Below are 18,358 nucleotides of genomic sequence, written 5' to 3' on the forward strand. Positions count from 1 at the left end.
ACTACATTCTCCGACAGCTCTCCTCCACCATCCACACTACATTCTCCGACAGCTCTCCTCCATCATCCACACTACATTCTCCGACAGATCTCCTCCACCATCCACACTACATTCTCCAACAGATCTCCTCCACCATCCACACTACATTCTCCGACAGATCTCCTCCACCATCCACACTGCAATTTCAGATGTCCTCTCACTATTTACCCATTCTATGATAAGTCCCCCTACTGTACACACTACTTTATATGACAGTTGTGCCCCCCGTCTGCACTACATTTTCTGGCAGCTCTCTTCCTACCAGTCACACTACACTGGATTTTGTGGTGTTTAACAAGATTATTTTTCCTAAAGAAAGATTTCCCACACTCTAAACATAAATATGGACACGCAACCATGTGAATTCTCTGGTGTTGCAGGTGTCCTTTATGAGCGAAAAATTTCCCGCACTTATATAAATGGACGTTCACCCGTGTGAATTCTCTGATGTCTAACAAGGGCTCCTTTCTGTGTAAAAGATTTCCCACACTCTGAACAAGAAAAAGGACGCTCACCTGTGTGAATTCTCTGGTGTATAACAAGGTTTCCTTTATCAGTGAAAGATTTCCCGCACTCTGAACACAAATAAGGACGCTCACCCGTGTGAATTCTCTGATGATCAAGAAGAGTATTTTTTTTAAGAAAAGCTTTCCCACACTCTGAACATGAGTAAGGACGCCCCCCCGTGTGAATTTTCTGATGTAGAACAAGGTCTCCTTTACGAGTGAAAGATTTCCCGCACTCTGAACATGAATAAGAACGCTCACCTATGTGAATTTTCTGATGTAGAACAAGGCCTCCTTTCTGAGTGAAAGATTTCCCGCACTCTGAACATGAATAAGGACGCTCACCTGTGTGAATTTTCTGATGTAGAACAAGGCCTCCTTTCTGAGTGAAATTTTTCCCACACTCTGAACATGAATAGAGATGCTCACCCGTGTGAATTCTCTGATGTTCAACAAGATTATCTTTGTGAAGGAAAGATTTCCCGCACTCCGAACATGAATAAGGACGCTCCCCAGTGTGAACTTTCTGATGTCTAACAAGGCCTTTTTTATGAGTAAAAGATTTCCCGCACCCTGAACATAAATGGGGACGCTCACCGGTGTGAATTTTGTGATGTTTAGAAAGGTCTCTTTTGTCTTTGAAAGCTTTCCCACACTCTGTACATGAATATGGATACTCACCTGTGTGAATCCTCTGATGTATAGCAAGGACCCCTTTATGAGTGAATGATTTCCCGCACTCTGAACATGAATAAGGACGCTCACCTGTGTGAATTCTCTGATGTTTAACAAGGACTCTTTTTTGACTAAAAGATTTCCCACACTCTGAACATGAATAGGGGCGCTCACCTGTGTGAATTGTGTGATGTTTAGAAAGATCTCCTTGGTCTTTGAACGTTTTCTCGCACTCTGAACATGAAAAGGGGCGCTCACCGGTGTGATTCCTCTGATGTCTAACAAGATGACATTTCTTGAGGAAAGATTTCCCGCACTCTGAACACGTATATGGAAGGTCACCTGTGTGATATTTCTGATGTTGCAAAAGATTTCCTTTCTGAGTGAAAGATTTCCCGCACTCTGAACATGAATAGGGGAACTCACCAGTGTGAATTGTGTGATGTTTAGAAAGATCTCTTTTGTCTTTGAAAGTTTTCCCACATTCTGAACATGAATAGGGACGCTCCCCGGTGTGATTCCTCTGATGTCTAACAAGATGATATTTCCTATGGAAAGATTTCCCGCACTCTGAACATGTATAGGGAAGGTCATCCGTGTGAATTTTCTGATGTTGCGAAAGATTTCCCTTCTGAGTGAAAGATTTCCCGCACTCTGAACATGAGAATAGATTGCCACCTCGGTGATCTCCTTCATGGGGTGAGGAAGTTTCCTCAGGATTAGAAGGATCTGTTGATGGATCTGCAGTGTGAGATCTTACATGGATATTTCCAATCATAGTATGTGATTGATGAGAAGATTCCCCCTGATCAGAGGGATCCATTGATGTCTCCGGACAGGAAGGTCTGTGATGTATATTTTGTGTATTTGGATTTCCTCCTGGAGGATCCTGTGTGATGACATTATCTTCTGACTTACAATCAGCAGATAATAGAAGACGTCTCTCCGAGGAATTCCTGACATCACATCCATCTGTTGGAAAGAAGTATAAAGAATAAATCTCAGTAGATGACAAATAAGTGGAGTTTTGGCTCCTCCTCCCCGTCGGTGGAATAAGTGGAAATGCCGATCTCACAGCTGGGCTCCTGTTCTCCCTCCAAAATCAACCAGAAAAGTCTTCACACCGAGTCCATATATCATCTGCTAATTCTATAATAATAAATAGCTATGACTGAGGCTTCATTATCCAATGAAGCAAACATTTTAGCTACCCTGTTTCCCCCAAAATAAGACCTAGCGTGATTGTCGGTGATGGCTTCAATATAAGCCCCCCGCCCCAAATAAGCCCTACCCTGTTTCCCCAAAAATAAGCCCTACCCTGAAAATAAGCCCTACCATGTTTCCCCAAAAATAAGCCCTACCCTGAAAATAAGACCTACAAGGACTTTAACTAGGGCTTATTTGGGGTGTAGGGCTTATATTGCAGCCATCACCGACAATCACGCTAGGTCTTATTTTGGGGGGAAACAGGGCATGTGTCTACCAATCGTGATTCCTTCTTTAATAGGCCTAGATCAGGTGGGGTTTGTTCCAAATAGAGAAGCACGGTACAATAGCCTGAAGACAAGTTTCCTGATACAGTATGACCAGAAAAACCGAAGAAATCGCTCTGTCTTCTTTCATTAGACGCGGAGAAGGCCTTTGATCACTTGGGTTGGAGGTTTTATGGTAGGATCTCTGAAACAAGTAGGTCCCCCCGGTGGAATTTATACAACAAAAAATAATGGCTTTATATACCGCTACCTTCACCAAGGATAAGGTTTAATGTAATATTGTCCCGACCCATTAATAGGTCTAACGGGACACGCCGGGGCTGTCCGCTATCACCATAGCTATACATCTTGGCTATGGAACATCTGGCTACCCTGTTTCCCCTGAAAATAAGACAGTGTCTTATATTCATTTTTGCTCCCAAAGATGTGCTAGGTCTTATTTTCAGGGGATGTCTAATCCACCTGTGCCATCTTGATCCCCCCTTCTAATCCACCTGTGCCATTTTGATTCCCCCCTTCTGATCCTCCTGTGCCATTTTGACCCCCCCTTCTAATCCATCTGTGCCATCTTGATCCCCCACTTCTAATCCACCTGTGCCATCTTGATCCCCCCTTCTAATCTACCTGTGCCATTTTGATCCCCCCCTTCTAATCCACCTGTGCCATCTTGATCCCCCCCTTCTAACCCACCTGTGCCATCTTGATCCCCCTTCTAACCCACCTGTGCCATCTTGATCTCCCCCTTCTAATCTACCTGTGCCATCTTGATCTCCCCCTTCTAATCCACCTGTGCCATCTTGATCCCCCCCTTCTAATCCACCTGTGCCATCTTGATTCCCCCCCCTTCTAATCCACCTGTGCCATCTTGATCCCCCCCTTCTAACCCACCTGTGCCATCTTGATCCCCCCCTTCTAACCCACCTGTGCCATCTTGATCTCCCCCTTCTAATCCACCTGTGCCATCTTGATCTCCCCCCTTCTAATCCACCTGTGCCATTTGACCCACCTCAAATCCACTGTGAGCCCCCCACCCCTGTGTGGATTATTTACCCTCTCTCCTTCAATGTGCCCGACTCCTGCCCCGCACGACTCACTGTCTTGTGAAGCAGACTCCGTCAGGTGGCAGAAGGCATCAGCATGTCATGGCCGCGGCGCGGGCTCTCTGATGACGGTGACGTCACTCACCACCGCTACGGTCCAGAGGAGTCAGACTCCTTACGGTACCGTAGCTTCAGGTGGCTTTATTATCGGGGAGGTCTTATGTTCGGTGGAGGACTTATTATCGGGGGGTGCCTTATTATCGGAGGGGGGGTGCCTTATTATCGGGGGGGTGCCTTATATTTTTGTGAGATGGAAACCTGGTGGGAGGTCTTACTTTCGGAGGATGTCGTATTTTCGGGGAAACACGGTATGGCTTTATGGTCTGTCCACAGAGTTCAGGTGGGCAATAGCTCTTATAAATGAAGCATTTTTGCGGATGATCTACTTATCTGCGTATCTAATCCAAGAATAGCTTTTTCCAAGCATTTTGCATGAACTAGAACAATTTGGATTTTACAGGAACCTTTAAAGTAAAATGTTACAAAAGCCAGGTGCCTCGATATTACATTTCCGTTAATTGAGAAAGAAATATTGGAAAACAACTTCCTATTTCAGTAGGAACTCCATTCTCCTAAATACTAATGCCGCGTACACAGGATCGGAATTCTCGTCAGAAAAAGCTCTGATGGTTTTGCCAACGGAATTCGGCTCAAGCTGTCTTGCCTACACACCGTCACATCAAATTCCGATCGTTTATAACGCGGTGACGTACAGCAGGACTAGAAAAAAAGAAGTTCAATAGCCAGTAGCCAATAGCTTCCGCCTCGTAGTTGAATCTGAGCATTGCGTGATTTTTGGCGTGTCGGAATTGCATACAAACGATCGGAATTACCGATAGAAAAGTTTTTTCCGTCGGGAAAATTGAGAACGTGCTATCAATTTTTGGCTGGCGGAAAATCGGGCAGCTAAATTCCGACGGAGCGTACACACGGTCGCATTTTCCGATGAAAAGCTCTCATCTGTCTTTTTCTGGCCAGAATGCCGATCGTGTGTACGCGGCATTAGTCGTCAATATCGCCTCTACAGAGGAAAAGATATATGAATGGAACTATCTGCCTAGGCTGAACACCGTGGATTAGTCAACTTCAACTTAGGGATAGGGGGGCAGGGCTGGACTGGGACAAAAAAATTGGCCCTGGACTTCATCCAGACCAGCCCACTTTAAATTTTGCAAACAAGCACAAAAACAGTATATAAAACTATACGTAATTGTGCAAAAAAACATAAGTAGCATAACAAAAGGCGTCCTCACTAACCTCTTTTATTATTTCACTTATTCTCCTCTGTATTTTTCTCATCTTTCTCACATCACTGCGTGAAGTTGAGGGGCAAGTCGCGCAGCCATTACTTTGTCACTGAAACCGGCCCACTGAGCCATCGGCCCACCGGGAAACTCCCTGTAGTCCCAATGGCCAGTACATGCCTGCTAGGGGGGGAAACACTCCTGAAAACAGAGTTAGGGAGAATAGCGATATATACAAGATGGATATTTACCTCTTTTTTTTATATTTACAGTATCTCACAAAAGTGAGTACACCCCTCACATTTTTGTAGATATTTCTTTTCATGTGACAACACTGAAGAAATGACACTTTGCTACAATGTAAAGTAGTGAGTGTACAACTTGTTTAACAGTGTAAATTTGCTGTCCCCTCAAAATAACTCAACACACAGCTATTAATTAGGATTGTCAGGTTATACCCCTAGAGAGAGGGAATGTGGCTGGTGACAGCCGACGCAACTTCCCTCTATATGGTTATAGCACATGACCTGGGACTTTTTGCTGTTGAATATATTTTTGAGGCGTGATTCTGGCCTATACGTCAAACAGATTTCCTTCATTTTGAAACTGTTACGGTTTGCGGCCTCACACAATTATTTTTGGTTTGAATGTCAGCCAAGATAGAGGGGTCACCATGGGGGCCAAATATGCCCCTAGTTTGGCTAACCTTTTTATGGTCCTTTGGGAGGAGGACATTGTCTATGCCCAATAGAGACCGCAATTGGTACTGTGGGCACGGTACATAGACGACGTACCCCTCCTTTAGGATGGTAGCCGATCTGACCTTGATCTGTTTATGGATTACCTAAATAGCAACACGAGGGGTGTCCAACATAACTATGAGGCCAGTCAGTCTGACATAAATTTTTTAGACCTCAAAATTACAGTAAAGGATGATCAGTTTATCATTTCCACATTTTTCAAGGCTACCGTCAGGAACTCATACATTCCTGTCGATAACTGCCATCACGAATCATGGCTTCGATCAGTCCCAAAAAGACAATTTATGCGACTAAAAACGCAACTGCATGGATAATGAGGAATTTCTGGTACAGACACAGACCCTAAAAAACAGGTTCTTGTAGAAGGTCTATTCAATTCTCATAAGCCTCATACACACGATCGAACTTTGTACAAACTTTCCTGTGGATTTTTGTACAAAGGGCGTCGGCCCGAGAACTTGTATTGCATACACACGGCAGGACTTTTTCAGCCAACTTTCACCAAATCACGTGGTTTTCCTGCTCTTTACCGCCACCATTGGTCAACTTCTGTATTGTTGTCTGATCTTTTGCATTGGTTCTGAGCATGCCTGTTTGTACTTTGTACAAAAGTCCTATGGTTTTCTGTACACACGATCAGACTTTGCTCCATCGGACTTTTGTTGCCAGAAAGTTTGTCCGTTCGCACAGCCAACAAAAGTCAGATGAAAACCGAAAAAGTTTGTCCGATGGAGCGTACACACGGTCGGATGTTGCTCCAAAACAGCTAATTTGCATGTTTGTTGTCAAAAAGTCAGATCGTGTGTATGGGCCTTAAGAATGACTCTTGGTGAGATCACAATTACGGGCAGCACAGTGGTGTAGTGGTTAGCACTCTCACCTAGCAGTAAGAAGGGTCACTGGTTCAAATCCCAACCATGACACTACCTGCTTGGAGTTTGCATGTTCTCCCTGTGCCTGCGTGGGTTTCCTCCGGGTACTCCGGTTTCCTCCCACAATCCAAAGACATGCAGGTAGGTTAATTGGCTTCTGTCTAAAATTGTCCCTAGTATATGAATGGGGACCTTGGATTGTGGGCTCCTTGAGGGTAGGGACCGATGTGAGTGTGCAATGTACAGGGATAGGGGCAATTGTAGACACTCACTCAGGTTGAACTGGATGGACTGGTGTCTTTATTCAACCTAACAAACTATGAAACTATGAAACAATTGTGGAGAGAGCTGACATTTTGAAGGAAAAATCCCAATGTGTAGATAGAACTCCCACTGTCCCTTTCATTACTACCTACTCAGTGCAACATATGAGTATAAAGAAGCTGATAAATAAACATTGGTACATTTTGGATAGTGATCAAGTTCTAAATACAGTGTTACCCATAAAACCTCAGGTTATTTATAAAGATTTATTAAAGATAGGGTGGCACCTAGTATTCTTACCCCCCCCCCCCCGCCTATTAAAAAAGGCTTCTCTCAGAACCTCACTGGTGCCGTGTTTGTTCTTTAAATAGAACTTACTTATATTACTTACTTATATATTATACTTCTTCTAGTACATCGATGGAACACGAAATCAGACCTTTTATTACATGCTCGACTGAGGGAGTAATTTACCTGCTCCAATGCCCTTGTGGGCTGCAATATGTGGGCAGGACCAAACGACCCCTTTCGGGGAGGTTGAATGAGCATATCACCAATATAATCAATGGCTCAGTCTCAAAACATTACTCAGTGGTTCATAACTGTGACCCCTCAAATACATTATTTTTAGGTATAGATAAATATAGCCCGCACTGGAGAGGAAGCTCTCTGGTTAGAGGCATATCCAGGCTTGAAATGTCATGGATACATGACATTGTTGACTATGTTGACGTCAAAACGTCACTTCCACCTATAGCTCTTAAGAGGGCCATTTTTTTTTTCTTTTTAATGCACTTTAATGTAAATATGAGTTGTGAGGGCTTTTTGACCCCAGATCTCATATTTGAGAGGTCCCATCGTGCTTTTTTCTATTACAAGAGATGTTTACATTCCCTGTAATATGAATAAAAATATCACTTTTTTTAAACTGTAAAAATAAAAATAAAAGGTAAAATAAATAAGATTTTTTTTTTCAGCGCGCCCCATCCCGCCGAGCTCGTGAGAAGAAGCGAACGCATACGTGAGTAGCACCCACATATGAAAATGGTGTTCAAACTACATATATGAGGCTGTGATCGTTAGAGCGAAAGCAATAATTATAGCCCCAGACCTCCTCTGTAACTTAAAACATGAAACCTTTACAATTTTTTTAAACGTCGCCTATGGGGATTTTTAAGGGTAAAAGTTTGTCGCCATTCCACGAGCAGGCGCAATTTTGAAGCGTGACATGTTGGGTATCAATTTACTCGGCGTAACATTATCTTTCACAATATAATACAATTGGGTTAACTTTAATTTTGTCTTATTTCATTCAAAAAAGTGTATTTTTTTCCCCAAAAAAGTGCACTTGTAAGGCCGCGTACACACGCGCGGACTGTTTGCCCAACCTTGTTCGTCAAACAGTTTAGGCAAACAGTCCGCTCAAAATTTGCATGAGCGGACTTGCCCACACACGAGCGGACTGTTTCAGCGAACTGTTTGCCAAACAGTTGGCTCAACTTTTGAAATGAACGGACTCGCCCACGTAAGGAGGAGGCAAATCCGCCCATTTCGAGCGCGTGTACAGGTAGGCGGGGCCCGCGAAGGAGACGTCGCGGGCTCCGCCGCCTGGAATGGGCTTAAAGGGGAACCCCAACGCCGAAAAATCGGCGTGGGGGTTCCCCCAAAGTCCACACCAGACCCTTGTCCGAGCACGCTACCCGGCCGGCCAGGAAAGGGGGGCGAGCGAGCGCGCCCCCCCTCCTGAGCCGTACCAGGCCGCGTGCCCTCAACATGGGGGGTGCCTTGGGGAAGGGGGGGCCGCGCGGCCCCCCCACCCCAAAGCACCTTGTCCCCATGTTGATGAGGACAAGGGCCTCTTCCCGACAACCCTGGCCGTTGGTTGTCGGGGTCTGCGGGCGGGGGGCTTATCGGAATCCGGGAGCCCCCTTTAAGAAGGGGGCCCCCGGATACCGGCCCCCCACCCTATGTGAATGAGTATGGGGTACAATGTACCCCTACCCATTCACCTGTGAAATAAAGTACAAAAAAAAACACAACACAGGGAAAAATATTTTATTGCACAGCTCCGGGGGTCTTCCGTCTTCGGGGGTCTTCTCGCCGGACTCCTCCGCTATCTGTGTGTAGCTCTTTTACTAGCGGAGGAGTCCGGCTTTCTTCCTCCCCGCCGCCGGCCTCTTCTCCCGACTTCGGGGGTCTTGTCCCCCTCTTCGGTTCTTCTGCCGGGCCACCGCGCCTTCTTCTAGCTCTTTTACAGGCGGTGGCCCGGTCTTCTGTCGCCGCTGCCTTCCGTTCTTCTGTCGCCGCCTTCGGTTCTTCTGCCGGGCCACCGCGCCTTCTTGTAGCTCTTTTACAGGCGGTGGCCCGGTCTTCTGTCGCCGCTGTCGTCGCCGCCGCCGCCGCCTTCCGTTCTTGTTCTTCTTCTTGTTCTTCTTCTTCTTCTCCTGGAGATGTTGACTCGACGAGCTCTCCGGCCGGAATGCCAGAGCCGCGCTGTGCGGTCACTTATATAGTGACAATGGGGCGGTGTCACATGGTATATGTCACATGGGTTGGTCACGCGTTGAGGGCACGCGGCCTGGTACGGCTCAGGAGGGGGGGCGAGCCGGGTAGCGTGCTCGGACAAGGGTCTGGTGTGGACTTTGGGGGAACCCCCACGCCGATTTTTTTCGGCGTTGGGGTTCCCCTTTAAGCCCATTCCAGGCGGCGGAGCCCGCGACGTCTCCTTCGCGGGCCCCGCCTACCTGTACACGCGCTCGAAATGGGCGGACTTTCCGAGCGGGAACAGTCCGCTCATTTCGAAAGTACAGCGGACAGGCCCACACACGGGCGGACTGTTCGCTCAAACACAGTTTCAGCGGACAGTTTTTCGGAATTTCCGAAAGACTTTGTCCGTCCAACTGTCCGCTGAAACTGTCCGCTGAAAGCCCACACACGAGCGGACTGTCCGCCCAAACACTGTTCAGCGGACAAGGTTGGGCGAACAGTCCGCCCGTGTGTACGCGGCCTAAGACTGCTGCGCAAATACGGTGTGACAGAAAGTATTGCAACGACCGCCATTTTATTCTCTAGGGTGTTAGAAAAAAAAAATTATAACGTTTGGGGTTTTTAAGTAATTTTCAAGCAAAAAAAATGTTTTTAACTTGTAAACAACAAATCTCAGAAAGAGGCTCGGTCCTTAAGTCGTTAAACACCCAAAACAACTAAGACACAATGGGTAAAAAAAAAATTTGCATTAATAATGGCTATGGGGAGTAAGGGAGATGTCATAGCATTTTCTGGAAACATGATGTTATATTGAGAAATGGAGATGGACCTTTCATATAGTGTACAGTATCTCCTCCTCATTTGTTGGGAACATGACGTTATATTGAGGAATGGAGATGGACCTTTCATATGGTGTACAGTATCTCCTCCTCATTTGTTGGGAACATGACGTTATATTGAGGAATGAAGATGGACCTTTCATATGGTGTACAGTATCTCCTCCTCATTTGTTGGGAACATGACGTTATATGGAGGAATGGAGATGGACCTTTCATATGGTGTACAGTATCTCCTCCTCATTTGTTGGGAACATGACATTATATTGAGGAATGGAGATGGACCTTTCATATGGTGTACAGTATCTCCTCCTCATTTGTTGGGAACATGACGTTATATTGAGGAATGAAGATGGACCTTTCATATGGTGTACAGTATCTCCTCCTCATTTGTTGGGAACATGACGTTATATTGAGGAATGGAGATGGACCTTTCATATGGTGTACAGTATCTCCACCTCATTTGTTGGGAACATGACGTTATATGGAGGAATGGAGATGGACCTTTCATATGGTGTACAGTATCTCCTCCTCATTTGTTGGGAACATGACGGTATATTGAGGAATGGAGATGGACCTTTCATATGGTGTACTGTATCTCCTCCTCATTTGTTGGGAACATGACGTTATATTGAGGAATGGAGATGGACCTTTCATATGGTGTACAGTATCTCCTCCTCATTTGTTGGGAACATGACGTTATATTGAGGAATGGAGATGGACCTTTCATATGGTGTACAGTATCTCCTCCTCATTTGTTGGGAACATGACGTTATATTGAGGAATGGAGATGGACCTTTCATATGATGTACAGTATCTCCTCCTCATTTGTTGGGAACATGACGTTATATTGAGGAATGGAGATGGACCTTTCATATGGTGTACAGTATCTCCTCCTCATTTGTTGGGAACATGACCTTATATTGAGGAATGGAGATGGACCTTTCATATGGTGTACAGTATCTCCTCCTCATTTGTTGGGAACATGACGTTATATTGAGAAATGGAGATTGAGCTTTTTATGTGGTGTGGTTTGCGCAAAAGTTATAGCGTCTACAAACTATGTGATATATTTATGAAATTTTAATGAATTTTTCATTTTTCTACTAGTAATGGCGGCGATCAGCAACTTATAGCACGACTGCGATATTGTGACGGACAAATCGGACTCCTGACGCTTTTGACACATTTTTGGGAACTAGTGACACCAATACAGTGATCAGTGCTAAAAATATGCACTGTCACTGTACTAATGGTGCTGGCTGAGACAGGGATTAAAATCTAGGATGATCAAGGGATAAAATGTGGCCAACATGTGCTAGGCTAAGTTCCCACTGGCATTAAAAGCAGGCGTTTGAGAAGTAAAATGAGACTGTGACCTGTTTCTTCCATAGTGCCTATACTTACTTGTGTGGATAGGTGGAGATATTTCTTCCTCTTCACTTTTCATAATCATCCCGACCTCCTCCGTGGACAGCTGATTACCCCTCACATAGGTCTCTACTTCTTCTTTAACCTCATCTTTTATATTAACCCGCTCTTCACCCTAAATAATAAAAAAAATCTATTAAAGTCAACTTAAATAAAAAGGACAGCAGCTTTCCATTACCCAATACATCAATAAAAGTTTTTCTCAAAACCTCTTTCAGGACAGCACCTGGAGAGAGCGTAGCTCCACCCACTTTCCCAGGAAACACTGCGATCAATGCCTTTTAAAGGCAGGACACTTCCACCATGGCTTTGGTTGTAGCACTTCCTCCACCATGGTTGAAGCGATGCGAGGAACTGCGGTTGTGCTGTCCAGGCAGGAGGTCCTGTGCATGAATGTTTTTTTGTTTCTTTTTCCTTTTCTTAGACCCTGGGGTCTTCGGGCTATCCTAGCATCCTCCCAGATAGGCTGAGGTGTTTCGGAGCTCCCCTCTTCTTTCCCGCTCGGCGAGACCTTGGGTATCGGCCAGGGGAGGTCTGTCAGAACCTGGAGCGTGGAGCCAGGGGCAACGTATCTCTCCTTCGTTCATTCCGGGTTCCAATGGCTCGTGACATAATTTCCGTAAAAGGGGCAGGACTTCCGGTCTAGGGGCATGGCTTCCAGGCTGCGGAATGCAGGAGGATGGGGGCGGGCCCTGGCTGGCATACACTTCCAGTCTTTGCAGTGGTGAAGAGACTGGGAGTTTCTAAAAAGGAGGCAGCGATGGCTGCAATGTTTGCTGCGTGAAATGGAGTCAGTGGCAGTGGCGGGAGCATGAGCCACAGGTGCCAGCCAAGCCCAGGTAAGCAGGAGCAGAGGCTCCAGGGATGACACCTATAGGGCTATGATTTTTCACCTCCTCCCTTCCCCTGGGCGTTAGTATAGGGCAGGGCTGGACTGGGAGAAAAATTTGGCCCTGGACTTCATCATGACCGGCCCACTTTAATTTTGAGTGTCCTCAACAGTGCCCCCCTTACATCAGAGTCCCCACCAGCAGCCCCCTTCACATCAGAGTCCCCACCAGCAGCCTCCTTCACATCAGTGTCCCCACCAGCAGCCTCCTTCACATCAGAGTCCTCACCAGCAGCCCCCTTCACATCAGAGTCCCCAATAGAAACCCCCTTCACATCAGAGTCCCCACCAGCAGCCCCTTCACATCAGAGTCCCCACCAGCAGCCCCCTTCACATTGCAGTCCCCACCAGAAACCCCCACATCAGAGTGTCCTCCCTCTCCTCCCCCTCCCACATGTACTCACAGTTTTAAAGGCCGCTTTTCGTTCCTCTCTCCAGTCATGTGATAACAAGTGATAGGGGAGAGAGGAAGGAAAGTCTGCCGGCTGTCTATCTCCCCCTGCAGGCTGGAGGGAGCATAACGCCTAATGCTCTCTCCAGAAAGTGATGGAGCTGCTCCTCCTGACAGGAGTGAAATCGCGGTCACTCACTGTCAAAGAGGAGTGGCTCCAGGACTGCAGCTGACTGGCCCACTAAGCCATCGGCCCACAGGGAATCTCCCGGTAGTCCCAACGGCCAGTCCATGCCTGGTATAGGGGAGGGGGGGCTTGCACCACACCCCTTGGGTTTCCTCATGGAGGGGTATGGTTGCATGGTCGGCCCCCCTTTTCCTTTATGGGGGAGCCGTTAGGTATCTGTGGGGGAAGGAGAAGGTTATGGTTAGGTCCTAATCTAGTGTTTTTTTTTAAATAAAGGTAAGCGGTGTAAGTACCTAAGTATGACTTGGTATCAGGTTCTTGCACTCCCTGAACATAAGAGCTCAGACTGGGTGAGGGGGAAACAGAACAAGGCACCAATCAGCTGTGCTGCAATTTTAACAAGAACTGGTAGTAGGGGAGAGCAGAGTGACAGAGAGATGAGCTCATCAGTCTGCTGCTTCTCCTTTCACTGTCCAGTCACAGGCTGGGGGAGGGACAAGACCAACAGGTATTACTGATCTGAAGTAGAGAAAAATAAGGTCTTCTGCCCATTTCCTGTGAGCCTAGTAAGCCCGGGACCCGCTCCCTAGTGGGACATCATCACATCATCCTGGATATACAGGAGCAAAGAACAGCACCATGTCATTCAGTATGCATCCCCCATTGGAAGAACACAAGGAGAAAGAGGACCCACAATGACATGTGACTGGACTTATCAGCCACAGAAAAAAAGGAACGTCTATTGATTAAAATGAAAAAAAAAAGAGAATGAGCTGGAACCCAAGAATTGTAGAAGTAAGCATTAAAACAAGAATCTATAAAAAAATAAAATAATGTCCTCTCATGGCTTAGAATGCATATTTAGATCTACATGTCCAGCCCCACCTACCTGATCCTGGTAAGGGATGGTGTGATCCTCCTGTATGGAATTCTGGGAATACAGAGGAGGGGGACATCTCTCGCCCTAAACCCCAAAGATGATAAAATACATTTATAAAAAGGAGCAAGAGATTGCAGAGAAAAATACATCTCATAGTTTAGAATACATTTGAGTTGCAATTGCTCAGTCCTATCTACCTGATGATGGTGGGGGATGGTGTGATCTTCCTGTGTGGAATCCCGGGAATACAGAGGACCTCCCTCCTCCATAGACTGCTGAGCTTCACTTATCAACATCTCTTCTTCTTCCTCTTTAATCTCAGATTTGATGTCTTTCAGTTCCTCATCCTAAACCCCAAAGATGATAAAATATATGTGTAAAATGGAAAAAGAGACTACTTAGAAGCAGTGGTGGAATTATAGGGGTCGCCAAGATCGCCATGGCGACCGGGCCCCTTGCTGCAGGGGGCCCTTGAGGGCCCCCTGTACTCTTTGATGGGGGGGAGGCTGAGAGGAGCTCCCCGATCATCAGCCGAACTGAAATCGGCACTATGCAGGCAGCTCCTCACATTAGGCTAAAGTGAAAGCACAGTGTATGCTCTTTGTCTCCCCCTACAGTGCAGTACCCGGCAGGAAGAGCAAAGGTAAATGTCTGCCTTTTTTTTTTTATAAGACTATCTACTGTATTTGTTTATATGTGTGTGTGAGCATGCATGTATGTGTGTGTGCATGCATGTATGTGTTTGTGTGAGCATGCTTGTATGTGTGTGTGTGTGTGTGTGTGTGTGTGTGTGTGTGTGTGTGAGCATGCTTGTATGTGTGTGTGTGTGTGAGCATGCTTGTATGTGTATGTGAGCATGCTTGCATGTGTGTGTGAGCATGCTTGTATGTGTGTGTGAGCATGCTTGTATGTGTGTGTGAGCATGCTTGTATGTGTGTGTGAGCATGCTTGTATGTGTGTGTGTGTGTGTGTGTGTGTGTGTGAGCATGCTTGTATGTGTTTGTGTGAGCATGCATGTATGTGTGTGTGTGAGCATGCGTGTGTGTGTGAGCGTGTGAGCATGCTTGTATGTGTGTGTATGTGAGCATGCTTGTATGTGTGTGTGAGCATGCTTGTATGTGTGTGTGTGAGCATGCTTGTATGTGTGTGTGTGAGCATGCTTGTATGTATGTGTGTGAGCATGCTTGTATGTATGTGTGTGAGCATGCTTGTATGTATGTGTGTGTGCGTGCGTGCGTGTGCGAGCATGCTTGTATGTGTGTGTGTGTGAGCATGCTTGTATGTGTGTGTGTAAGCATGCTTGTATGTGTGTGTATGTGTGTGTGAGCATGCTTGTATGTGTGCGTGTGTGAGCATGCTTGTATGTGTGCGTGTGTGAGCATGCTTGTATGTGTGCGTGTGTGAGCATGCTTGTATGTGTGTGAGCATGCTTGTATGTGTGTGTGTACGTGAGCATGCTTGTATGTGTGTGTGTTCATATATGTATGTGTATGTATGCATGTGTGTTTGCATGTATGTGAGTGTGCATGTATGCATCAGTGGCGGTGCATCCAAAAGGGCACACAGGTACCACCCCCTCTCTCCAGCCACCCCCTCTATGACCAATGGATAGATTCATGCATAGCATAGCATGAATCTATCCATGGCCACTGCTGCCACCCCCATATTTAGGCGTCTGGTCCCTTTTGGAGTGCCGGGCGCCTGAATTACAGCAGCGGGGGGTGTTTTTGCAGCACCTGATTAGAGCCATAGGCTTTACTAGGCTTCAAAATAGGTGAACTGCAAGCACCATGCTTGACGCTCACAGTCCACCCAGGTGTGTTAGAAAAGTGAATTAATATTCACTTTCCTAACACTGAACCGCCTCTCCACCAATCAGGTGTGCGGGTCTGTTACCCGTCACCTGATTGGCTGAAACGCAGCTATTGGATGCCTATCAGGAGGAGAGGATGGCAGGAGATGCATGGAGGACCCCGCTCATGGCCGTTACCCGCTGCCCCACCAAGACAGTGTAAGTGGCAGGCAGACAGTGAGCGGGCGGTGGGGATTCACTGTGGCAGCATTTGATGGGCACACCAACAGCATTTGATGTGCACAGTGGCACCATTTGATGGCCACAGTGGCAGAGCTTGATGGGCACAGTGGTAGAGTTTGATGGGCACACTGTCGGCATTTGATGGGCACACTGGTGGCATTTGATGGCACAGCGGCAGAGTTTGATGGGCACAGTGGTGGCATTGGATGGCACAGTGGTGGCGTTTGATGGTACAGTGCCTGCAATTTATGTTTTTTTCTGAATTTTTCAGTTTGCTTGCGCCCCCCTAAAAATTTTGAGCACCAGCATATATATATATATATATATATATAAAATTATATGTGTGTGTGTGTTTACATGTATGTATGCACATTTTATGTAAAATGCTGTTTCTCCAAAAAGCGACCCATGCTCAGATCGCTTTTCAGAGGCATTTGACAGCCGCTAGAGAGGCAATATGTTTTAACCCCTTAAATGCATCATCACTATGCTGCAACTGCATGCAATGCACACAGTTGCAGGGTGGTTGCAGTGCAGCCCCATTCACCTAGGGGTGTACTTCAAGAGTGCCCTGACTGGAAAAAGATTGTGAAACACCGACATAGAGGAAACCCATTTCTCCATTTCCATCCTGCAGCCGCTGAATGCCTATGGGTGGGAGAGGAGGAGAAGCGGGGGGAAATGGAGAAATCGGTTCCTTTATATACAACCACCCACTTGTGACCGGGCCCTGGTGTTCCACCATCAGGCTCGGAGAAAAGAGCCCTGTCCGGAGGTCGGGGGGGCCTCCATGGTTCCTTGCATCGGGGCCCTGAAGGTTCTAGTTACGCCACTGCTTAGAAGGATGTTCTCTCATGGCTTAGAACTCCATTCTAGTTGTGCTCAGTCCCACCTACCTGATGATGGTGGGGGATGATGAGATCTTCCTGTGTGGAATCCCGGGAATACAGAGGATCACCCTCCTCCATAGACTGCTGATCCCCGGACTTCTCTTCTTTTTCTACTTTAACCTCAACTTTGATGCCTTTCAGTTTTTCACCCTAAACCCCAAATGTGATAAAACGGATTTATAAAAGGAAACAAGATAGGAAATAAAAGAATGTTGTTATTTTGAAGCGTAGAATTCTACAACGTATTTGAGTTCTAATTGCTCAGTCCTATCTACCTGATGATGGTGGGGGATGGTGTGACCTTCCTGTGTGGAATCCCGGGAATACAGAGGACGGGGATATCTCTCTGGTGGGTTCCCATTACTGGATCCATCTGTAGGAAACACACACACTGACTGAATACATTGTTTCTATGTGTTTATCAGATGATGGGGGATCTAGGTGGAGCCTCCGTACTGCTCTCTCCTTTACAATAAAGTCTCCTCTTACCCGGTGATGTGAGGGGCCGCTGATTGTCCATCATGACGTCCTTGTAGAGATCCTTGTGTCCTTCTAAATACTCCCACTCCTCCATGGAGAAATAGACAGTGACATCCTGACACCTTATAGGAACCTGACACACACAATGATACAGTCACCATCCAGACACATCCCTTGTCTGTTACTGGATAATGTCCCAGAATTCCCGGCACCGCTCACCTCTCCTGTCAGCAGTTAACTGATTTTGTTGGTGACTTTTAGAATCTTCTTGCAATTTTTTCTCTCAGGTTTCAGGAAATTAGGTGAAGGCACTGTAACGGTTAAATGGTCACCAGACTTCACCGGAGAAAAACTCTGTATTAAATAATTGAACAATATCAATATCATGTGATCTCCCAGAATCCTCCTCACCTCTCTGGTCAGGTCTGTGTTTTATTAATAGAGATAGGAGTGATGTCATGTGACCTCCCAGAATCCTCCTCACCTCTCCGGTCAGGTCTGTGTTTTATTAATAGAGATAAGAGTGATGTCATGTGACCTCCCAGAATCCTCCTCACCTCTCCGGTCAGGTCTGTGTTTTATTAATAGAGATAGGAGTGATGTCATGTGACCTCCCAGAATCCTCCTCACCTCTCCGGTCAGCAGGTAAACGATCTCCAGGGTGAGGTTTAAAGTAGAATTCCAGCTAAAGCTCCCTCCCCACACATGGAAGCTGAATCAAGTGACTGGATCATAATGAGCTGAAAGTAGGTAAGTATATTTGTTTTACCCAAGGATAGACAATATAGGTGTTCGGAGGAGTAAGCAGCATTTTTAAGACTATTTGGGTGGGCTTAGCTGGAATTCTACTTTATTATTCTCTCAGTCATGTTACTCAGGTCCTCCTCCATCCTCATTG

General features: G+C 46.3%; 1 protein-coding gene across 1 annotated transcript in view; it reads right to left on the reverse strand.

The window, feature by feature from the left end:
- The window catches only part of LOC143956088 (uncharacterized), a 106,914-nt gene that overhangs the window by 30,944 nt on the left and 57,612 nt on the right, over positions 1–18,358 (reverse strand). Inside the window, exons 3-8 of the mRNA XM_077466218.1 lie at positions 17,256–17,353; positions 16,987–17,130; positions 14,253–14,402; positions 14,065–14,139; positions 11,685–11,823; positions 471–2,192 (exon numbers count right to left, since the gene is read on the reverse strand). Coding sequence (XP_077322344.1) covers positions 471–2,192; positions 11,685–11,823; positions 14,065–14,139; positions 14,253–14,402; positions 16,987–17,130; positions 17,256–17,353 — 2,328 coding nt within the window. The remainder of the gene's footprint in view (positions 1–470; positions 2,193–11,684; positions 11,824–14,064; positions 14,140–14,252; positions 14,403–16,986; positions 17,131–17,255; positions 17,354–18,358) is intronic.

Source organism: Lithobates pipiens, unplaced genomic scaffold, assembly GCF_037356315.1.
Source record: "Lithobates pipiens isolate NorthernLeopardFrog02 unplaced genomic scaffold, aLitPip1_a1.2 Scaffold_35, whole genome shotgun sequence".
Taxonomy (NCBI): domain Eukaryota; kingdom Metazoa; phylum Chordata; class Amphibia; order Anura; family Ranidae; genus Lithobates; species Lithobates pipiens.